General features: G+C 39.4%; 1 protein-coding gene across 1 annotated transcript in view; it reads left to right on the top strand.

The window, feature by feature from the left end:
• LOC6046233 (protein phosphatase 1 regulatory subunit 3C-B) overlaps nt 1-20,572 on the top strand; it is a 31,803-nt gene extending 11,231 nt beyond the window's left edge. Inside the window, exons 2-5 of the mRNA XM_001863426.2 lie at nt 11,532-12,223; nt 12,358-12,495; nt 12,555-12,781; nt 18,696-20,572. Of these exons, the coding sequence (XP_001863461.2) occupies nt 11,552-12,223; nt 12,358-12,495; nt 12,555-12,781; nt 18,696-18,978 (1,320 nt within the window). The 5' untranslated portion in view covers nt 11,532-11,551 and the 3' untranslated portion in view covers nt 18,979-20,572. The remainder of the gene's footprint in view (nt 1-11,531; nt 12,224-12,357; nt 12,496-12,554; nt 12,782-18,695) is intronic.
• Nucleotides 20,573-22,760: the final 2,188 nt, after the last annotated feature.

Genomic DNA, 22,760 nt, shown 5'->3' on the forward strand with positions numbered 1-22,760 from the left:
ACTCACTTTCCCTGCCCTGTTTTGGCCCACTTGTGTGTTTACAAGTGAATGAAAAGCGAAAATCGGACACACCTCCCTCGGCTCGGCTGCGTCGCGTGGAGGCTCAGTTATGAAACGTACTTACATTGCTTACTTGTGTGATAAATATAACTGACACGCGAAACTACCGACCGCCATTATCTAATAGAATCTATTCCGAAGTGGACGTAAACAACTCAACCGGCGAATCCTCGCGCGGTCAGCTGACTTAAGGTCACATCCTCAACGAATCGAAGCAAGATCGCGAGCCGCAGAGCAGGCCATGATTCTACAAACGTGATTCTCGGCGGAGTTTAGTGAACCACCGCGAACCGGCCGCGAGACAATCGCAGCAGCCCATGACCAGCGAGCCTCTTATCGCGTTTTGGGGGTTGATGGATGTGCAAGGCTGTCCGAGAACCGCCGCCAAAAGTGTGTCAAAATTTCGGGATCACTGGCTGCGGCTGATCGACGATCATCTTTTTTGTTTTGTTTTGTTTTTGTACCCTCGCTGCCCGCTGCTGCTAGAAAGATCCGCCGTTTGACGTCAATGGTCGAATCAGACAAGCTGAATGAATTCGAGAATCATTCATGCGCCCGAAGTGTGGCGCTTCGACACAGCGATGAACACAAATCGGGAGGATCACTCGGCCGGCGCATGATGCGAGGCTGATCGTTGGTTTGTTTACAAATCGAAGATTGTCCCATTGCCAAATGGGAAGGTCAACGCCAACAGTGCCCTTCCTGATCGTCTTGTATTTGTTGCACGGTACTCCGTGCATTCTGCACTTCAACCTGATAGTGCCAGACGCCGGTCTTATCTATCCAAAGTCCTGCCATGGTCGTAAATACTGCAAAATTTCTGTGTGCTGAACCATCTCGCTCCCTTCCCATGATATGTTGACAAAACCGGCTTGCCTTCTTTCCCCGTCGGTTTCTTCAGTTTGCTGCATCCAAGTAGGCGCATCACGCCGTCCCTGCGTGATCGCTGCGCTACACCCAAAGCTGAACGTCGCGCCGCTTTTCGTGGCAAGCCCTTGTTTGGGTGTTGCGGCACTTGCTTTCTTCGCAGCCTGCTGCGATTATCAGAGTTGCGTCGGTTCGGTCAACCGGCATGAATTCGATTAGCTTTTCGGGGTTTGCTTCTCGATGGTTCTCTCTTGGCGTTGCGTCGGGCCCTGGTGTTGTGCATCTGGTTGACCCTCCGGAGGCCATCTTTTTTCCGGATTGACATTTTCGATCCATGTGTGGACGACTGTTAATTGGTGGTGAAATCGATTCAACGAATTGGATTTTTCGGCCTTGGTCAAGTTGTTATTATCATACATTACGCGATAATTGCTCATTGAAATCGATTTTTTGTATTTTCCTGGTGTTCGACCAGGTAGTGCAGAGGTATGAACATGAAGCGTGATCAAACTTACAATCTCTTATTATAATTCCTTTGAAATAATTGATTAAATTATTTGAATCCCCCTGAAATGTCGAATTTGCTTCACTTTAAGACAGTGACTGCTGTGGATATTGATAGAATTTCTTGATGTTAGAATAGAGAATTTGCAGCAAAGCTAAAAGACACATGTCGCCACCTATGAACAAATAGCGTAAACCTATGATTTTTCGAAAAAAAATGTTTTTACCTTCAAAATCAATATTTTTATAAAACTTATGCCGGATTCGGATGAGAAATTTTTTTCCAACAATTTGGTGCACAACTTTCCAATTTTTGTTTGATTTTTCTATAGAGGATTTGCAGCAAAGCTAAAAGACACATGTCGCCACCTATGAACAAATAGCTTAAACCTAGGATTTTTTTAAAAAATGTGTTTTTTTCCTCCATAATCAACATTTTTATGAAACTTATGCCGGATTCGGATGAGAAAAATTATTTCCAACAATTTGGTGTACAACTTTCCAAAATTTGTTTGATTTTTCTATGAGAAAACTGTAAATTTATAAAAAGATAGTAATTTGGACTATTTGGCAAGAAAGTCTGTCAAAAATCAATAAAAATTGTTGAATATACGTTAACACATCTGTTATCAACTATATAACTGTTTATTTCATTGATATAAACGGGGAAACAATTTTTTTCGTGTTCCAAAACATGTTTTTAAAAGAAAAAGGTCACAAATTTTTGCGCGCCCAAAAAATGATGTTCATTATTTTTAAGCAAACAAATTTTCTCGTCTTTTGCAACCAGTTTCATTAAGATTGATGCAGGGAATCATGATAAATAAGCGATTTTGTTCATCAATCCAGCAGAAAGGAATGCGATTTTTGGCAAGTAGCCTCATTTTGGCGCCACCTACATTTGAAACACAGTCGCGCTGCAAAACCTCAATGAGAAAATTGTAAATTTAGTAAAAGATAGTAATTTGAACTATTTGGCAACGAAGTCTGTCAAAAATCAATAAAAATTGTTAAATACACGTTTACACATCTGTTATTAACTATATAACTGTTTGTTTCATTGATATATACCGGGAAACTCATTTTTTCGTGTTCTGAAACATGTTTTTTGAAGAAAAAGTTCACAAATTTTTGCGCGCCCAAAAATTGATATTCATTATTTTAAAGCAAAAATTTTTTCTCGTCTTTTGCAACCAGTTTCATTAAGATTGATGCAGGGAATCATGATAAATAAGCGATTTTGTTCTTCAATCCAGCAGAAAAGAATACGATTTTTGGCAAGTAAACTCATTTTGCCGCCACCTACATTTGAAACACAGTCGCGCTGCAAAACCTGAATGGCCAACTCTGTTGCACAGTTCGATGCCGTCGAGTCAAAAATCGCGCAGATCCCGCGAGCTGTCAAATGACTTCAAGTCACAGACAGGCAGACGAAAATGTAATCTCAAATTCATCAATCCACAATGTAACTTTGTTTCGCGATTGTTCCAAACTAGTTCCGTTTGGTTGTAACGCCAACCAACAAATCATAATCGAAGCAACCTTGCGTAAACCCAGAAAACGTCAATGAAAAGTGCTTCTCACTTGCAGAAGCTCTGCGCCTGCTAAGAATATTTGCGCTACTTTTTTAAAAACCCTAAAAATAAAAGTATAAACAAAACGCGAAGAGTGCGATGAAAACAAAGAAACTCAATTTTTATACTTAAATTAGCGCCATCTGTCGAACACGGTGGCGCATTCGCGTAACACATTTTTGACGTTGTTGCGCTGAATAGATAGGTTAATTGCGGGTTCGTTCGAGTGCCGCCGCCACTATTCAAGGACTCAATGGACGAGGGATAGAAAGCATTCCGTTCTACCTGATCTCACTCGCTTCACCGCTTTCCCCCGAGATTCAAATCTGAAACTGGCCGACTAGGTGGCACCACCTCCTCCTTCACGGTGACATCTCTTTCTCTATACTGGTTGGTGGTATAAATTGTATCGGACACATTTCTTTGGCGTGTGGAGACGATTACTCTATATATACCGGTCACGAGCGTTTCTGGCCGAAGAAATGGGATGTTTTCCAAGGTGTTTTGCGACTTGGGGAATGGTTTTTTTTCGGGGACTTCTTATTAATAAAATTTGTTTTTATTTTGCAAATTACGAATGCATCCAGTGACGTCAATTCCGTGCAAGTTGATTAATTCTACGAGGGGCTGGCACTTGCTCACGACCAGCAGGATCCCTCGCGTTCTTGACTTAATTACACTTTCAAGAACACTCCCACGCAACGGCAACTCATCAAAGTTGCTCGACCCTTGAGGATGACCCAAAAGAGGAACGTAAACGTCGGCGTCTGTCGACGGCGGCAATCCTAGTAGTCTGTTCTGTGCATACGATCGGCATAGCCAACTGCGCCCCGGTTGTTTCTTTCTCTAGTTGTGTTCCATTCATATTTTTAGAAATTTAAAATAAAAGTCACACCAGACATAATCCGGTTCGCGGTTGACTAACCCATGCGGTGCGTCGTCCCGCATCTTGACACGACCATACAGCGTGATCAGCTGTTGGGCCTAACTCGAACGGCGCTGCAAGGTTAGGTTCTGATGCAATGCGACCTTGGTATTGCCGAAGGGGGAATTCTGCCCCCAAGGGAAAGCGAGCGAATGGTGTCGCGAATTAAAATCTACCAAAAACAACCGGCTTATCGGCCGGGGTTATCAACGTGATCGACTCCCACACTAGTCAATGGTAATTTATTTTTAGACAAAAACAACTTGGCGTTGCACTATCAGCTCGCGATTAGAACCTCGGTGACCCCGGACGCCTCCACGTGCCACGGTAGTGGCAGAAGAAATTGCATCCCAGCTGGCGCTGCCAACAAAGTCACCCTTGACGGAGACGATCTGTCAACAAGCGAAGCTGGAAATCCTGCTGCAAAGGCGTGCGCGCCAGCCAACTTGGATCTGACGTCTGTTTATCTTGGCTTTACGACTCGCGGCCTGCTGCAAATAGAGAAAGTGACGGTCGTCGTAAACCCACATTTGGTGTTGCATTTTCCGCCAATTTGACGAAAGTTTAATTTTCGCTGGAAGTCACCCTGAGCGGCGCTGTGTCCGCGAAACGGCGCTGCCAAGAAATGTTTCTATTTTTGGGATGATGAAAAAAGAGACTTTTCCTTGGAAGGTTACTTCGCGTGTGGGACACCAAAATCGCTTGCATTATTGCACAAATTTGCAACGCAATTTCCTTTGCAGAAAAAATGAAGAAAAAGTTATTGATAATACGATCATAACAAAACAAAAGAACTGTTAATAATAATGCTCTTAATTGGTGCCTCTCCTTGGGGGGAGCATCAGGGTTAACACCGGCGCCCATTATCGGCGCAGGAAGTTGAAAAGGGCAGTCGTTTTGTGCGCGCGCTGAGCGCGATAATGCTCCTGTACAGTCCAGACTCGATTATCCGAAGTTCTCGTAAAAGATTCATTTCGGTTAATCCAAACTTCGAATAATCGAATTAAAAAAACTGTGTCTTGTTTTGGGGTTTGAGCTCCAATATGACCCCAAATTTCTCTGCTCTCAGAATTAGAAGTACCCCTCAAAAAGGGTTTATCTACCCTTTATCTGTCAACACAAGGTAAACAACCCCTTTTTGAGGGTTACTTCCAAAGGGTTACAATCGGGTTACAATAGGTAAACATGAAAAAAGGGTGGAAGTAACCCTCAAAAAGGGTTTGTTTACATTGTGTTGACAGATAAAGGAACCCTTTTTGAGCGGTACTTCTGATTTTGAGTGTAAAGTGATTTAGAAATTTTAAATCCAAGATGGCGGCCAAAATGGCGGTTTTGAAATATTGACAACTGCACTTAGTGTTGTAACAGGCAATCAACTACTCAAATTTGACTGAAATTGGGTCGCAGAACTCGAATTAATAAAAAAAACGAAAAAGTTAGAAATTTTTAAAAATATCCCCTTTTTCTCGAGGTTGTTTTATCCATTTGATATCAGACCTTTTCCTTGCCATCAATATCATATTGACAGCAGTTACATCATGAGTATGAAGAAACGGTCGTTAACCTATAACGCACTTGTAATTCTCTTGAGCGCCACTGTAATTGATATTGTTCCATATTTTATCCACCACTTGACTCATCTGCCCTGAAGATCTGGGCATCCGATCTAAGCGCAAGCAAATGCACAGAAAGTGCAAGTGTTCAAGTAGCCCTGTCATCCAATCGGCCATCTGTTGAGTCTTGTTTCAAGCTTATAAATGTATGAATTTTAAAATTTTGCGTTATGAAAGACAGACTGTTGTCTTTTGCAAGCAGAACATAACCAAACTTTTCGGCACCCTCAGCAAACGTCAAATCCATACAAATTGCTGCCAGATCTTTTTCCAGATCTCTCCCGGAAAAGATCCGGCAGAAATTTTCTTTAGTTTGACGATTGCGGAGGGTAGCAAAAAAGGTAAACAAATAACTTCGTGCATCAGCCTATTTTCAAGTGACCAAGTTCCACGGATTGCTGGGATTGCGTCATGAAGGATTTTCCCGCAGCGCAGTGTCAACAACTGACAGCTGATCCCCACGGTACAGTCCACGGCCTCCTGCGATGCGTTATCACCACGAGGTCGCACAAAGTGGTAGGACCCGTATGGCACGTTTCTCCGATGGAGGAGCGCCACCCTCGAGCTATCAGTCATCCGGACACAGCGTGGTACTCCTCTCCTCCCGGTTGATGTCAATCGCTGGGCTGCTGCGATTAGAACCGCAATCAGCAGGCTTTCCCGGCGTGATCGCTGATTAGAGATTTTTTTTCTAAATTACTCTTCTTCCTTGAGGGCAAAGTGGCAATGTGGAAGATGATTCGAAAGCAGCACCTCAACCCACATCCACACTCAAGTCCGTCGTTCAAGTGATGGTGCGGAAATTATGACTTGGATGGCACTCAAGTTTACATGAGTCTATACGGAAGTGGCCTCTAGTCGGCCAAGTGCGCACCGTACCTTGGAGAGACTTTCTATCCTTTGAAAAAACAACAACTCAAAAGCATCTCAAAAAAGGTGGCAGCCACTTTAAAAACCCTGCATCTAGACCGTTGAACAAGCGCACGTGTAAAACACACACGTCTGACCTTTTGCGACGTTCAGTCTCCTGACTCAAGCCCATCTCGCTTGTGTGTAGATATTACATTTCACATCCGTTCGCTGCGCGGTGTAGGTAGGCAGATGCTGCGCGCCACGGAATCTGGAGCATGGTCACCACCGTTTTCTGACAGGGATTACAATAACCAGCGTTGGATCGTAGTAGGCGGTTTCCGTGGAGACGCGCCATGTCGTAAGTGACCGTGCGGCTCCCTCGAAAATTGAGACAATGCAGCTGCACACAGAAGTGCCCTTAAAATGACACTTTAGCAGCGCTGATTTGCGTAAAGTGCCGAATGATGGATGATGTTGGTGGACGCCGACACCGTTCTGACAGGTCGGATTGTTCGCTTGACGCATTAGCGCTGCTTGGCAACGGACTCACCGCTTGCTTTTTTTTCTTTAAGATTTTATGAAAAATTGACCACCTTGATGGTGGCGTGAGCGAAAAAGTCCACGCGCTAGCCGGGTTGTTTATCCTCTTCGCCAGCTGTTGATTTTCCACCGTGTGACCTTCCGAAGGAAGATGGAAGAAAAAATCGGGTCATTGGAACGGTTTATGAACCCGCCAATTTTTTTGGTATAAATTTACAAGTGTCACAGCCGATGGAATTTTTCCCCTCTAATCGCTGACGCGATTGCTCAATTTGATAGTGTAAGATTGACGGCAGAAAACAATGATTTGATAAGTAGTTGTAGGGTGCTTATGAATGAATCCAAAGTAAACATTGCCCAATTGGATTAGTAAGCGAAGTTACGTGAAATCGTAGCAATCGGTTATAGCTGTTTTGTTGCGCATTTAGTTGGAAGATGTGTTTAATTGATTTCACGGAAGCTTGCCGTGACGCGCAAAGGATGAGCTCAAAGTTTAGGCATTTGTTTGGAGCTGAATTAATGTGTAAGCAATTGATGACGCAAAAGTTTTTAGTGATAGTTTAGTCGTAAATTATTGTTTAAACAAAAGGAAACATCGACCCTTAAGAACATTTTATACTTGTTCTTAAAAAAATACAATCTTTGCAGATAAAATGTCTGAATAATACTCCAAAATTTTAATATTAACTTCAACTTTTGTCCTTTGTACTCTTTGAAAATTTTAAATTTTTGAAAAAAATAAATAAAACGGAAAGTTTCAAATTTAAACTCTGATTTTTAAATTGCTACACAAAAAAATCGCAACAAGCTTTGAATAACATAACAGTTATGCTACTTATTACATTGAAAAACATCAATAAATTATGAAAATATTTTTTTAACTTTTTTGTTTTGTATCAACTGGCTGCTTGAAAAAACTATATATTAGGGTGTTTCAGCCAAACAAAAAAGTTCTCAGAATCAGGCAAACCGAGGTTCCCCTAGTAGAGGATACCCATAGGGACTCTCATGCCAAATATCAGCCAATTTGGTTGAGAATTGGCCTGTCCCCAGCGGTTTAAAGTTTACATGGAAATTACTATGGGATTTTTATGCTTTTCGTTCAATCGTTCCTACAAGTCTTGGGACAGCATGGATTCACTCGGAATAAAGACAGGTGTGTAGGGGATGGTCCAATGAACACATTCCAGAAGAAATTAGGCTTGTCCATTCTGTCCCCAAGGTGCGCATTGGATCGACGTCCGGTGTCTCCAAAACCAACGATTCATCCTTCAAATGCATCGCATTTCCTTAGTAGGCTATGACGGCTAGGTGGAAACCACGACGCCCCATATGAGACGGTGAGCACGTGGAGAGGCATCGATTGCATTATCAACACAAAATCATCATTTTACTTTATTTAGAATAGTTGAAATTCTTCCAGGAACATCAATAATTATAATTTTAGTACTTTAAAGAATGTTTCTGAGCCAAAACTCGAGTAGATGCTCTGCCACGTGTTCACCGTCTGACATGGGGCGTCGTAATTTTCTCCTAGCCGTCATAGCCTACTAAGGACAATGCGTACATTTGAAGGGTGAATCGATGATTCTGGAGACACCGGACGTCGATCCAATGCGCACCTTGGGGACAGAATGGACAAGCCTAATTCCTTCTGAAATGTGTTCATTGGACCATCCCCTACACACCTGTCTTTATTCCGAGTGAATCCATGTTGTCCCAAGACCTGTAGGAACGATTGAACGAAAAGCATAAAAATCCCATAGTAATTTACATGTAAACTTTGAACCGCTGGGGACAGGCCAATTCTCAACCAAATGGGCTGATATTTGGCATGAGAGTCCCTATGGGTATCCTCTACAAGGGGAACCTCGGTTTGCCGTAATCTGAGAACTTTTTTGTTTGGTTGAAACACCCTACTATATATAGTCTTTTTTATGTAAAATGCATAGAAGAGCGTATCAAAGTATTCTGTTCTGTAGATTTTACAAGTTTTTTCAATGAACTTAAGTTTTAGTCAATAATTATTTTTTACCCCCCTAATTTTTGAGAAAACTTCCAAGAAAAATCTAATAAAATCTCCAATGGCTGTATCTGAAGTCAACTTTTTGCGATGAATTCTGGAGTTATTAGACTATGGCTAACATACAAACACACAAACTCGCTGTTTGTGTTTGACTTGTGATTATTTTTTTTATTCTGAGATTGATTATTAGCCAAACATCGATTTTTGCGTGCTCTCTTCAGAATCTGAAACGCATGCAGTTTTCTAAAGTCACCGCCAGAGGCGCTGTCAATATTGTTTACGTGTGGTTTTTGAAAAGGTCGTATGAAATACATGCATCATTATTTTTCCAAATTTTTTTTTGTAAGTTTTCACTATATTTTGCATATATATTTGAGATAATAAAAAGTATTACGTAAATTTCTCCACATTTAACAATTATAATATCAAAATATTACAAAGTTTTACCTAACCATTAAACCAATATATCACAATACACTCAACTAAAAAAAAATCAAAATCAAATTATTCGCTCTACAGCTTTGCCTTGGCGTTCTCGATTGCGAGATTCCTACTCGAAACTAAGTGTCCGAAGGCTTGATTGTTGAGGCAATTGCAAACCTCTTTTACACCTTAGCCTCCATCCACCTCGGGATTCGAACTGACGACCTTTGGATTGTGAGTCCAACTGCCTACCAGCGACTCCACCGAGGCAGGACGCAGGCAGACGACTCCTACACCTGGACTGAGCGAACGACCTAACCTCTAGGTTAGACCGGGTCCAACCTTTACTTCCCCGTCCGACGGAAGGCGTAATCAGACAAATCTCGTCTCGAAAAATGCCACCGGGACCGTCTGAGATCGAACCCAAGCCGACTGGGTGAGAGGCAACCACGCTTACCCCTACACCGCTGTCCCGGATTCAACTAAAATTAATTAGATTCAATTTCCTTTAAAAACAACATAAATTACTAGGGTTAGTGAAATTTCACGATTTCGCGGACAGCGTAAAATCCGTGAATTTTGGCTTTTTTTCGTGAAATCCCGCGAAATATTATGTTTGTGTGAAACTGTAACGATTTTTCTCAAAATAAATCCTCACAAAATCAAAATCAAATAGGAATAAACATAATCTTATGAACTACTGCAGAATTAAGCGAGTGAATACCCCTGTTTAACTACTTACATAGGGTTAGTGATGTTTGACGATTTCGTGGACGGTGTAAAATTCATAAAATTTATCAATTTTCTCAAATATTTTTTTTTTTTCAAAATAACAACATAATAAATATTTTTCTGATTTTCATTTTTTAAAAGAAAATAACTAATTATAGTAATTTTGTAATATTTTTTTCGCTGTAATAAAAATTGTACTGCTATTTTATTTGGAAGATATAGATTCAAAATAAATTAAAAGAATCAAGATTTGTTTTATTCAAAATAAAATGAAAGCTATGAAATCATCTTTTAAACACATTAAAGATTTTTTCTGAGTTCTGTTTAATTTTAACGATTTTTTATTATTCCTGTGAAAGTAAAAAAAATACAACTTTTTTTGTTTTGTTTTCATTTTGAATAAAAATTTAGATTTCGTTAAAAATTATATTATTTTTGCTTTTGATTTAACATTTAAATATTGAAAAGGCAGATGAAAACTTTTAAAAAATGTTGATGTGCTAAATGTCGCAAAAAAATCAAATTTTTTCACTCATTTGTACTAGGCAAGATTGTTATTTTCACATGTTTCACGTTCTGCGAAATTTGCATGAATTTGGTGTTTGGAAATTGAGGTCCCGTGAAATTTGCATTTTTTTGCGTAAAAATCACTAAGCCTATAAATTACCTTTGATTGTTTAACCCTTTCAGGCCTGATGGGTCATATATGACCCATACCGAAATTCGGTTGTATAAAATCACACAGTGCTCAAAACATATAACATTGTTCAGCAAAATTGTAATTTATGAGTTTCTCTACCACGGAAAAAATGTTTGAGTGGTAGTAAATGGCCTTTTTGACGACCTAGAACATCCTGAAAACCTGTAATTTGGAAACTTCAGAAATTGTTGAAGATAATTTAAGCTTACAACGATTTTTTTAAATAAATGAAGTTTAGTTATTACCAGTCACACCCCCACGACCATTTGGCACCACTTCGATTCCTTTGGATCACTTTTGGGATGTACTGGGTCCTCCAAAGTGTCCTGGAATTCAAATCTTGGAGTCTACCGCCGTAACAACACGATTCTACCAAGTTTCCGATTATGGTTCATATTCAGTGATGTTCCTGGAACCTTTTGGCAACACTTTGAGCTATGTGGATCACTTTTGGGATGTTCTGGGTTCTCCAAAGTGTCCGGAAATACAGGTCTTGGAGTCTACCGCCGTAACAACACGATTCTACCAAGTTTCCGATTATGGTTCATATTCAGTGATGTCCATGGGACCGCAGAGAGGATTCTGATAACTGATTACATTTCACAGCATTTACTGGGGAGGATGAATGCGTGGACATACCTCGAAAAAACCTCGATCTTATGAAAACACATAATATTATCAACTAATGAAGTTTGTTTTCTCTCTCCTCTTCCAGTAATTACCCCCGCTCGGTGAATGCCAGCCTTCGCCGAGATGCTGGTATCGCAGAGTCCGCCGGTGTACAACTACTCGCTAACCGATTATATCGCCAAACAGTCGACCCGCTGCCGGCCGGCGTCCCTGCAGCTAACGCCACCTCCGCTGCGCCGTCAACCGACACCGTTCAACCCGTTGCACGTGCCCACACCTAAAATGCCCGCCTCGCCGCGGCGATCCTGCCTGGTGGTGCGTCCGGAGGATCTGAGCCCTGAGGAGGAGCGGCCCGAGCTCGAGCTGGACAGCCCGACGTCGCCGGATGGGCACGATCGGCGCTGCAAGAAGAAGGTGGTGTTTGCGGACGATCAGGGCGGCCAGTTGACGCACGTGCGCTTCATGAAGGAACCGTCGTACATGCCGCCGACGTGGAGTTTGCAGTTTCTGGCGCACGTCACCCAGGGCATGATCAGTCCGGTGCCGCAGGAGCAGTGGATGGTGGACTTCCGGCAGCCAGCCAGCGCGTACCTGGAGTTCCGGCAGAAGGTCGAGGAGAAGAACGTGTCGCTGGAGAACGTGATTATCAAGGAGACGGAACACTTGATCGTTGGGACGGTCAAGGTGAAAAACATTAGCTTCCACAAGGAGGTCGTGGTGCGATCGTCCTGCGACGGCTGGAAAACCCACGAGGACACGTACTGCAACTACACTGTGGTGAGTAGTTCAATGTCAGACGGTAATCCGGAATGACCTTTAGCCGTCGCGTGTTTTGTTTTGTAATTGTATCCCAAAATGAATCTAATCCAATTTTTGGATTTCTCTCTCTCTTTCTCTCCGTTGAAACGCAGGTTGGGAGCGGTGCCGCGTCCGCCTACACCGTGCACGATACCTTCTCCTTCAAGATTACTCTTCCCCCTAAGTCGAGGCGGATTGAGTTCTGCGTTTGCTTCAAATGTGATATCGGCGAGTTCTGGGACAACCATGACGTGAGTTGATTTGTCTTGTTTTTTGAGCTTTATTTTAAAAAAGAAAATTTTACAACTAGGGTCACAACTATTCGCTCACGAACCGGGTGATGCCACGCCAGGAGACCAGCATCTTCTTCCCGCCCCACAGTGCCTTCAACAACAACAGCAGTCACAACAACAACTCCAGTACAAACAGCAACAGCAGCAGCTTAAGCAACTGTGCGGACTCGCCGCACGTGGACCCTAGCGCTGAGCTGGACACGTGGCGCCACATGAGCGCGGAGAACCATACCGGACCTTACTGGTAAATTTTTGCACACACACAAAAAAAAAGAAGGTCGTCAAAGTGTCTCTTGTCATGTCTTGGCACACAGACAACGGAAAACTAATAACCATTTGTAAAAAGAAAAAAAAAACTCAGTTCAAAAAAACAACAAAATGGGAAGCAAAGAAGTAACTTTCGATTTGTGCCCGACTGATTGGAAATGCCAAACTTCTTACAAATCCATTTTACAAATTGAAAGTAGAGTTACTACAAATTAGTTACGAACAAAAAAAAAGGCAGATACATTGCGATTCAAGCAAAACAAACAAAATGTGTTAAGTGTGTACAAAAATTTTCAAAAGCCGCTCCATAGGTTAAGGCAGATCAAGCCCCACTCTCATCACTCTGATATAATTGATAAGCTCCACACAAATCAAAAACAAAACAAACAAAAAAAACAATATCATCGAGAATGAGCGAGTGAGCGAGAGACTCATTTAGTGTCGCAGCGATTCAAAACAAAACAAAAAACCACGCGAAGCACAGCCCAAAAGCGCGCACGGAAAGGTAACCCCATCGTTTCTATTTTGCAACAAAATGTGTTCGTACCCAAGATCAGTTTTCACCCGCCCTCGAATTGGATCCCATCCCGCACAAATCCCTCCAAGTTGTACGTGTGCGTGCGTATGAGTGTATGTGTGATTGCTTCACTAACACTAACCCTACCGCCCATTGCTTCACATTTAATCCGCCGCAAACGTTCAAATTTTAGGAAAGTACCGAAAATCGTACTCAAACGACACACTTAACCTAAAAAAAAAGTAAAATTGGCTCTTTTCGTAGACAATTTGTTTGAAACATTTTTCTCTTCCCGTGTATTGCCTTTTAACTAAAGAATCCCAATTAATACTAACCAAAAACAACACCAAAAACTAACAACGGTCCAACCGGTCACGTGTTCGGTCGCAGTAAGCAATCAAAAGTGGTGTTGTGCTTCGCCCAGTGTTGTCAGCGCAGCGGTGGCGGGAAGCGTCAAGGCAAACTAGATTACAAACTATACTCTGCGCGCCAGTGAGATGGTTCACGATGCGGCGCGATCGCTGATCGCCGTTGAGGGGTCTCGTGACCTTGCGGGGTCAAGTAGGAAGTTGTAGTGATGATTTTGGACCTTATTTTAATTGCAGAAAATTTAGCAAATAGATTTTTTATTGCATTTTATGATTTGTTTAAAATCATGTCCTTTCATTCCTTATGTCCAAAAGTACTGTTGAAATATTCGAAATCTGAATCTGTATGTAAGAAGCGTTCTTTTACGTATCGCAAAATTTAGGATTTTTTTTTAATTTTTCAGTTATTCAATTTATTTTTACAAATTTCAAAAAAAAAATCTGAACATATTAAAAAAATGTAATAGTCACTCATGACCTCATAAACACTATTTCAAAAATCGAAAAGTTGTTTTTTTTTTTTGTTTTTGAAATAAAACAGTGGCCATATTTCGAAAACGGTGCACTTAATCAAAATTTCTTTCAGGTATATAAAAACATTTTGTATGACTTGAATGTTGCGGATTTTGTTCCCTAAAATTATTTTAGAGAAATATTTAAAAATACGGCAAAAAATCCGTCAGACATCTTTGTCGTAGACATCAATCCGATCATCAATTGATCAGAAAATTCCATCATAACATACAGATTTTTGAAAATTTCCGTACCATTTTTGTATAGAGCTATCTACGTGCGCATGTATTGCGTGTACGTACACGATGGATTTTGAGGTTAAAATTTGTGGTCGCCAGCAAAAACAAATTGTAAGCTAGTGTGCGTGAGATCAGGCTTAGATAACTCTATAGACAGCTTCCAAAATTTTATATAACAATAGTTTTTCTTTCAGAAATATTCAATTAAAAGAAGATATTCTTTTTTTATTGTACGGCTCGAAGTAGTGTACATACAATTTGTTTTCTTCAAGTTGTGTGATTATTTTACAAGTAACCAAGATACTTATTGATTCTTACACTTATTTTGACTATTAAAATTGGTATCCTATTTTTTTTATTTGCAAAATATTTATCAGAATCAGATCAAGGAGGTTTTTGACTACGGCAGACAAACTCGCACATTTTGACAGTTTGCAAATTGTCTGCGTTGTTTGTTCGCCAACCTTTGTTTGCAGAAACGTCAGCTTGCGTAGGGTAGAGTAGTCATCAATGAGACACTTTTGGTATTCAACTTTCAACGATTTTTCTATTTTTTTCATCAGCATGTTTTAATTAGCTTTTTGTAGCATTTTCTATCTTTTAATGTGTTCTAACATTGACCAAAATATGAGATCAATCCGAACTCTATAGCCAGAGTTATTCAACTGTCTCATTGTAGACGCACTTGGCAGGAACAATGAGACACTCTACGAAAATCAATACTTTTCTAGCAAAACATCATGTTTTTGTATTGTTCCATTGCAGGTGATTTGCCTTGAACATTTTAAAGCAATTTTGCCAACATGAAACTTTAATTAACGAAAGTTATACTAAAAAGTATTTAAATTTTGTAAAATCCATATATTTATACCAAATAACTTTATATTTTTGGTTAAATGAAGTTAAAACTCTATAAATATGCTAAAAATCACTTTCAATGCATGTTTTGAAAGATTTCCATAAATTTTGAAAAGTTTAATGAAGAAAAATCGAAGTGTCTCATTGTTACCCATGGGCTGAAATGAGTGGGGAACAATGAGACAGCCCTGGATTCTGGGTATATTCTAAATTTTGGCCAAACCTAATGAAAGGACATTGTAGCCCAACTCAATCCCTATAGAACATCGAAGGAAATTTGAAGAAATATTAGTTTTGGTGTAAATGGCAGCCTACGAGCGAAAAAGTATTTTTTGTCCATAATTTACTTTTACACCCCAGAATCAAACATTTATGAATAACTTTTCAAGGGAGCGTCCATAACCAAAGCCACTTTTATGGCAGACGTATATCCAGTAGATACACCTTTCCCCCAAATATGAGCCTGATTGGTTGAAACCACGACTTTTGAAACCACTACTTTTGAGAGCCATTTTATCATTGAATACTACTCTACCCTACATTTTGTCTTGTTTGCGAGTTTGCCGCAAACAATTTTGCGTGTTTCGCAAACTGTCAAATGCGAAAAAGTGCGAGCTTGTTTGTTTGTTTGCCATAGTCTAATACCTCTTTTACAACCAATTTCGGAAAAACCTCAAAATTCACCGAAATTCTCTGGATTTCCCGGGAACCCCTTGGAAAATATAAAGCTCTTATTTATTGTCTTCGGCACAGTTGTAGTTTTTAATCAAGACGGTTCAGGGAAATGTTTTATTTTTCTCCAATTTGTATGATATTTTCGTAACAAAAAGCAAATTTTGTCAAACATTATCCTTCACTTTTTTCTTATTTTAAAAGAGTAATTCTCTAGTATTACACAATTAATTTCGACTGTCCAGAGAAAAAAGTTCACGGAAAGATACTTATTTTTTACATATTTATATATTTTTATTACGAACAGGTGCATTTCAAAAACAAGTATTTAGAATTTTAAAAACAAATTGCATATTCACTGCATTTTTTTAAAAATTATGGACAATTTTAGAGTTTTATTTGAAAAGTTCCTATAAACAAGTTAAACACTATTGCTTCAAAAAAAATTCTGGAATTGAAAAACTAATAGACTGCTAAAATTGTTTTTTAACTTCCTGATTTCGAGGATTTTTGCTAAAGAATTTACCTAAATCACATTTCTAGACTTTTTGAACAAATGTTATAGTACATGGGATATTTTGCTAGATTGAAGCATGAACAGTCGGTGTTAATCATACATAATTAGGTATGTTATGAAAAAAAATATATGTTTCTAATTTATTTTCAGCAATATACTTTTTATTTGTTTATATAGCTTCAAATTAAATTTGAAAACTTTTTTACGTTTTGAAAACATAAAGAAAATGTTGAAATTGCAAAAAAATAATCCAAGAAATTTAGAGTTATTGCAAAACTGTTTAAAAAATTGTCTCTTCAAACATTTTGCTTAAAATAAGTGGTAAAACATAAAATCATATCTAACTGAATGTTCATTGAAAAAAAAACAGTTAAATACTGACCACTAGATAAATTAACATTGATTTAAAAAAATATCAAAAATTACAAAATTAAAAAGGGAACCAGGCAAATTTTATTTTTTATGAATTTCTTGACATTTTTCTTAATCCATTGAATGAATAATTTCAGCAATTATGTTTTAATCATTCTTTGATTTAAAATGATGATGAAGTTTAAAAAAAACAGGAACGAAATTTTAAGTTCAGTTATCTTTAACTTTTTGTCATTTCCAGTTGAAACGAAGTATCAAAAACTCTGAATCATTATAATGAAGTTCCATTTGTGAAGTTTTTATCAATTGTTGTTTCGTTTCTTTATTTATAAAAAATGCCTATATTTGGATTATTTTTAAATTCATTTAATTTTTTTTCGGTGGTTAATATTGACTTTTCTTATAGAAAGTTTTTTGTTTGAAATCATTCTTTAGATAAGAAATGCGTATTATTTGAGCATTCTGGAAAAGTCTGGAAAAAGCCGGGAATTTGAAAATGAGATTTGAGTGGTCACCCTGGACTTCACCGGAAATACTTGTTTGACAAGTTTATCTAGAATTTTCTTTGCGAAAATTGTAAAACAAATTTTGAGGAATTGTAAATTGTGGTAACACCTGATATTTTTTTTTACAATTTTCGAAAAGAAAATTCGTGTTACTTCAATTTACAATTCCTTGAAAACCAAGATATGCAGTGCCATAAATCTAAACTTTTGGGAAATATTTTCAGAATTTTGTGCGTTGTATTTCAAAAGGTTCAACTTTTTTCGATTATATTTTAAAACTTTCAAATTTAAATCCGAAAAAACTGGTCAAGAACTGTTAACAATAACTCCAAAGCTGACACTTAAATTACCTATAAAAAAAGAAATATTTTTTTAAATAAAAAATAATAGGACCACATTTGTTAAATCGATTTTTGATGTCACAAAAAAAAAACAAATTTAATTGTCTTAATTTTTGGTGCTCAGTTAAAATATGACTACAAAAATATTGAAAAAATATTTATTTCCAGATGGTAATGCAATTTATCAAAATTGACTTTAAAATCAAGAAAAACTTAGGGTGGTGGGGTCTGGACTGTATTTTTGAAGCAAATGTAAACACCAGAGATGCAAAATATCTTCTTTTGGCATAAGGAATGAATGGACGAAGTAAAGCCAAAAATCCAAAACCCTTATCAGCAAGTGCAATAAACCCAAAAAGAGGAAAACGTTTCAGATAAGACCTTGTTTGCGTGACTCATCCCGCTGCCGCGGGTTAAGCTTGGTTGTTACCTGCTTGTTTTAACTTTGCATTAATTACACAGTACTGGATCACCGGGGGGTCACCCGATACGCGGCATCAGGAAATTCGATCGTGCGTTCGCGATTGTTCGCTGTGGCTATTACAGAATAAGCGAAACCAGTTTCTTATGAACGTAGCTCTTCATCGATTTGTGGTTGACTGAGCGCGCGATTCATCACTATCCTGGATGATGCAATTTGGTGAAGAGACATTGTTGAATTATGGATGTGGGATGAAAAACGATAGCGCCTACTATGTAACAGTGTATCGATATCGGAAGCAAGTTGTCACCTGCGTCGCGCAGCGAAACAGTTACGTTAATTTGCCTAACCGAACGTTATAATAGCAGTAGGCGTAGCACGCAGCACCGGTCAATGATCGCACAGCACACTTTGATTCATCATCGCGCACCGTGTATTGGTATCTCATCTGAAATGTGGTGGTTCTGTGTACTAACACTTTTATGTCCCGTTTTGGTCCGCAACCAGTTTGGCGAAAATATCTAACCAATTCCGTTCAATTTCTCCCCTCCACCCTTTTTTTTACAGTTTAAAAGACAGCAACTTCAACGAGGACACGCGCCTGGAGCAGCCCCGCCGGCTGTCCACCCCGGATGTCGTAGATTCGGTGACGCGAACGTTCAACGGCGTAATTCCGCCGATGCGCCGCAGCACGTCCTGCGGGGACGAAATGATGACGCGTGGTGCGCGAACCGCCCGCAGCACCGGCCGCAACTACCTGATCCGGGAGTGCAAGGACGGGGACAACCTGCTGGCCAACCTGATGAACCTGCGCAACATCATGCTCGGCCAGCAGAGCCAGCAGGTGTGAGGGGCGGCAACAGTTTGTGCATTTTATTTTGTTGTTGTTGTACAAATCGCGCGTACCTAAGCAAACTCAACAGTTCATACTCGTACTAGTGCACTCTGCGACAAACTTTATACAAGCTACAAAAGGATTCTTGCTTGAGTTGTTCTTTTTTTAACTATCTGTGTAAGCTTTGAAACCAGTTATTGTTGATATTATTTAATAAACAGGAGAAAACATTTTATTTACGTGAGGTGAGACACAGGAACCGCGTGCCGGAAGCAACATCACACAGTAGGCACGGCTTCCTCTTCGAGCGCCGACGGGTGGCTGTGCCCGGCATGGCCTACAGGGTGGGCCCGCCAGCGAGGCTCACTAGCCCGTTACTAACCTATATATTTATTTATTATTTGACTACTAGCTGGGCAACCCTTCTAGTAGGCCATGCTACGGCACAGAGCACTCTTGTCGGCCATAAAATCGTGATTCAAACTGAAGTAAGCAAGGAGACAAAAAAGAAAGATAGAACAAACCTTAAATGGAAGGGAAAGAAACTAGAAATTCAAAAAAAAGTCAAAAACAAAACACGAAAAACACTAGCAAAAGAGGACAGGGAAGAAAAGAAGAAGAAAAAAACGGAAACCAAAAGACTGATTGTGTCCACAAATTATATTAATTTGCATGCAAGAGAAGCGAGAGCGAAACAAAAAGAGGAAACGTGCGATTGATCGAGAATCGAGAAAGTGAATCCAAAAGTGAGAAAACAGTCAACCGGAGAGGAACACACACAAACCAACACCGTCAGCAAGTCTCCCTTACTTTCATTTAACAACAACAACAACCGTAACACTCAATGTCGAATTAGAGAGGCAAACTGAAACGCCAATGAGAATAAATTGTGTAAAATATTTTTTTTTTCAAAAAAAAAACAAATTGAATCGAAGACGGCAATATAATCTTTAGGGCGATCACAAGTCATCTTCACAATATTGTAAGCCGAGAGAAGCAGCTAAAGGAGAAAAGTGCAAATTTGTGGGGAAAATTGGCATTTTAGCAAAGCGCTGGAAATTCGTTTCACTTTTCGAAACTATCTTCTTCCTACTGTAGCTTTACGAACTCTTCCTTTTTTTTCGTTTAACCTTTAGCTCAAATATTTAGCTAACTTTTGTTTCTCTTACAAAAACTCTGCTTACAACGAATCTTCACTGTAAATCACAAAGTTCTTTTAAGGTTTTTGTTTAAATGTTGTGAAAAGAAGAGAGAAGATGAAATTAGCGCGGCCTCGCGAGACCGCGTGCCTTGTACATAGTAGATTTACGCAAAAACAAAACAAAACGGTCACACCCTAGTTGTAAGCAAAACACAACACAGAACCAACTATTTATCATTGTTACAACACAACACAATACTGAATCATACTGATATACATTGATCTGCCGTAAACCGCAACGTTAGCGATTTTGCTTTGCGCAGCATGTGGCTTGAAGAAGGATCAAAACATGTGCAACTGATTGATACACTTGATAACTATTAATTTTAAACGAGCATATTATTGTCTAGTGGATAGCTTAGCTTGTAAAAAGATCACTGTGAGATGAATAAAACAATCTTTTTTTAATAAGTTGTCTTTGGTGTGTGAATGTTGAGAACAAAAAATATCACGTCCAGAGTTTGATCAGATTGTTTGCTGCATTCGAATATCTCGGCACTGGCTGAACCGATTGGCCATCCTTATGTCAATGGATCCGTACTGCATTGTTTAAAACTCATGTTTAAAGTTGTATGGTTTTGTAAAGTTTTCCAAAGTGGGCGTTATATTGAATGTTAAGCTTTTTTTAAATGTTAGTCTTTCTTCGAAAATTTTAAAAAAAGATCGGGCAATTTGGGTGTACCCCATTTGGCATAATGGACATTTGGCATAACGGGGTTTCAAGAAGGACGTTTGGCATAATTGAGTATAATGGACGTTTGGCATAACTCGTTCAAAAACCATCAAGCAGACATGCATCCGCTCTAACTCCTCTTTTAGATGAACTTGTTTGGCATTTCACGTAGAAGATACCCAGCATGTTGTGCCAGTGATTAGAATACGCTAATTACGATTGTCTTTTAGGCTCCCAAAGACCCTGAGAGATGATTTTGAAACCCAACTGAGATATAGGTTAAGAACTCTTAATTGCACTCAAAGAGCTTTTAAGAAGTTCTTCTTGAGAGCTTAAGAGATCATTTACATGAAAATATAGCTAAAATCGGGTTTTCCAATGAAACAATGTTTTCTACACATTATTCAAGCCAAAAACAAGAGATTTTTACCTAGCAACAAGCATATCATTGCTTCAAACGAAAATGCCATCTAGAACAAGCTGAGTGCCGTTAAAAAGAGCTCATAGTGCCGATGCATGTCTGCCATGAAGGACGTTTGACATAATTATTATCCAGGTTTTCAAGCGAAGATGGCGTTCAAATGGTGAACGCCCGAAATGTCAAAATCGCGCAGTAGCACAAAAATTAGAAAAAAATGTGGCTGTCATGCCATGGTACACTTTTTCCGTAATGTTGGTACCACTGCGTGATTTTGACATTTCGGGCGTTCACCATTTGAACGCCATCTTCGCTTAAAAACCTCGATAGGTTTTTTTTATTTTTATTTTTTTATAAAGTATTTATTTTTTGTAAAGAATAAAAATGCATAGCTTTTTTTCCTAAACAGATAATTTACTTAAAAATATATATATATTTTTTTTTTCAAGAAATCAAGTATCTTTGTCATTTTCTCCCAATAGATGTAATTTTTCTCCTTTTGAATATTTCTTAACACTGGAACGCCCAACGCATGTCCAACTTACACGGACGCCCAAGCCTCCCAAAAAAGTTGGAACGGTAACTTCAACACGCCCGTTCTCGGGCATAACTCAACCAATCGGGACGATTCTTGTTCCCAGTGATTTGTAAGAATGTCTAGATGATCCTAAAATTTTGCAGAACTTGATTTGAACAAATCTGTAATTTCTGCGACCGAAAACATCGTTCCAAGTTTTTTTAAACGACTGCCTCCGCGGAATTTTCGGCGAATTTTTTTTTACACGCGAAAAAAAAAAGTTGGAACGATGTTTTTGATCGCAAAAATTACAGATTTGATCAAATTAAGTTCTGCAAAGGTCTAGAATCATCTAGACATCTGTGGAAACTGGCCACCGTCAACAGGAATTGCCCCGAGCCGTCGAGAGAGCGAACGCTTACTTACGTCCGCTTCGTCCAAAGGCTGCCGACCGAAAGAGGCCGAGACACCTCGGTAGACACACACGCTCGTGTTCCCTTCCAGCTGTCATTGCTCTCCGCTACAGTTGGTGTAAACCCGCCTGTACGTCATCTGACAGGCGGGATTATTCAGGGTGCATTCATGAAGGCTCATACGGTGCCCCACATCTCCCTTCTTCCCTCAGGAAAAAACATAAAAAAAAGGTTCACAGCTGTAGAGATTACGTATACTCTTGTGCCACGCAAAAAAAAAACAACTGAACTTATGAGTGAGAAGAGCTCTTAGTGCCGATGCATGTCTGGTTGTCATCAACACCTTCCAGACACAACAGCAAAAAAAAATAATAAGATTTTGCAATGATAAATATGTCGGAGCAAAGGTTTCGAGTTCGAACCACTCACTTATCTTATTATTAAATTGGCTACCTTCGTTTGCCACTATCGTTCAGGGTCACAAAAAAAAATCAAAATCAAATTGTTCGCTCTACATCATTGCCTTGGAGTTCTCGATTGCGAGATTCCTACTTGAAAACTAGTTGTGTCCAAAG

Source organism: Culex quinquefasciatus, chromosome 3 (assembly GCF_015732765.1).
Source record: "Culex quinquefasciatus strain JHB chromosome 3, VPISU_Cqui_1.0_pri_paternal, whole genome shotgun sequence".
NCBI lineage: Eukaryota > Metazoa > Arthropoda > Insecta > Diptera > Culicidae > Culex > Culex quinquefasciatus.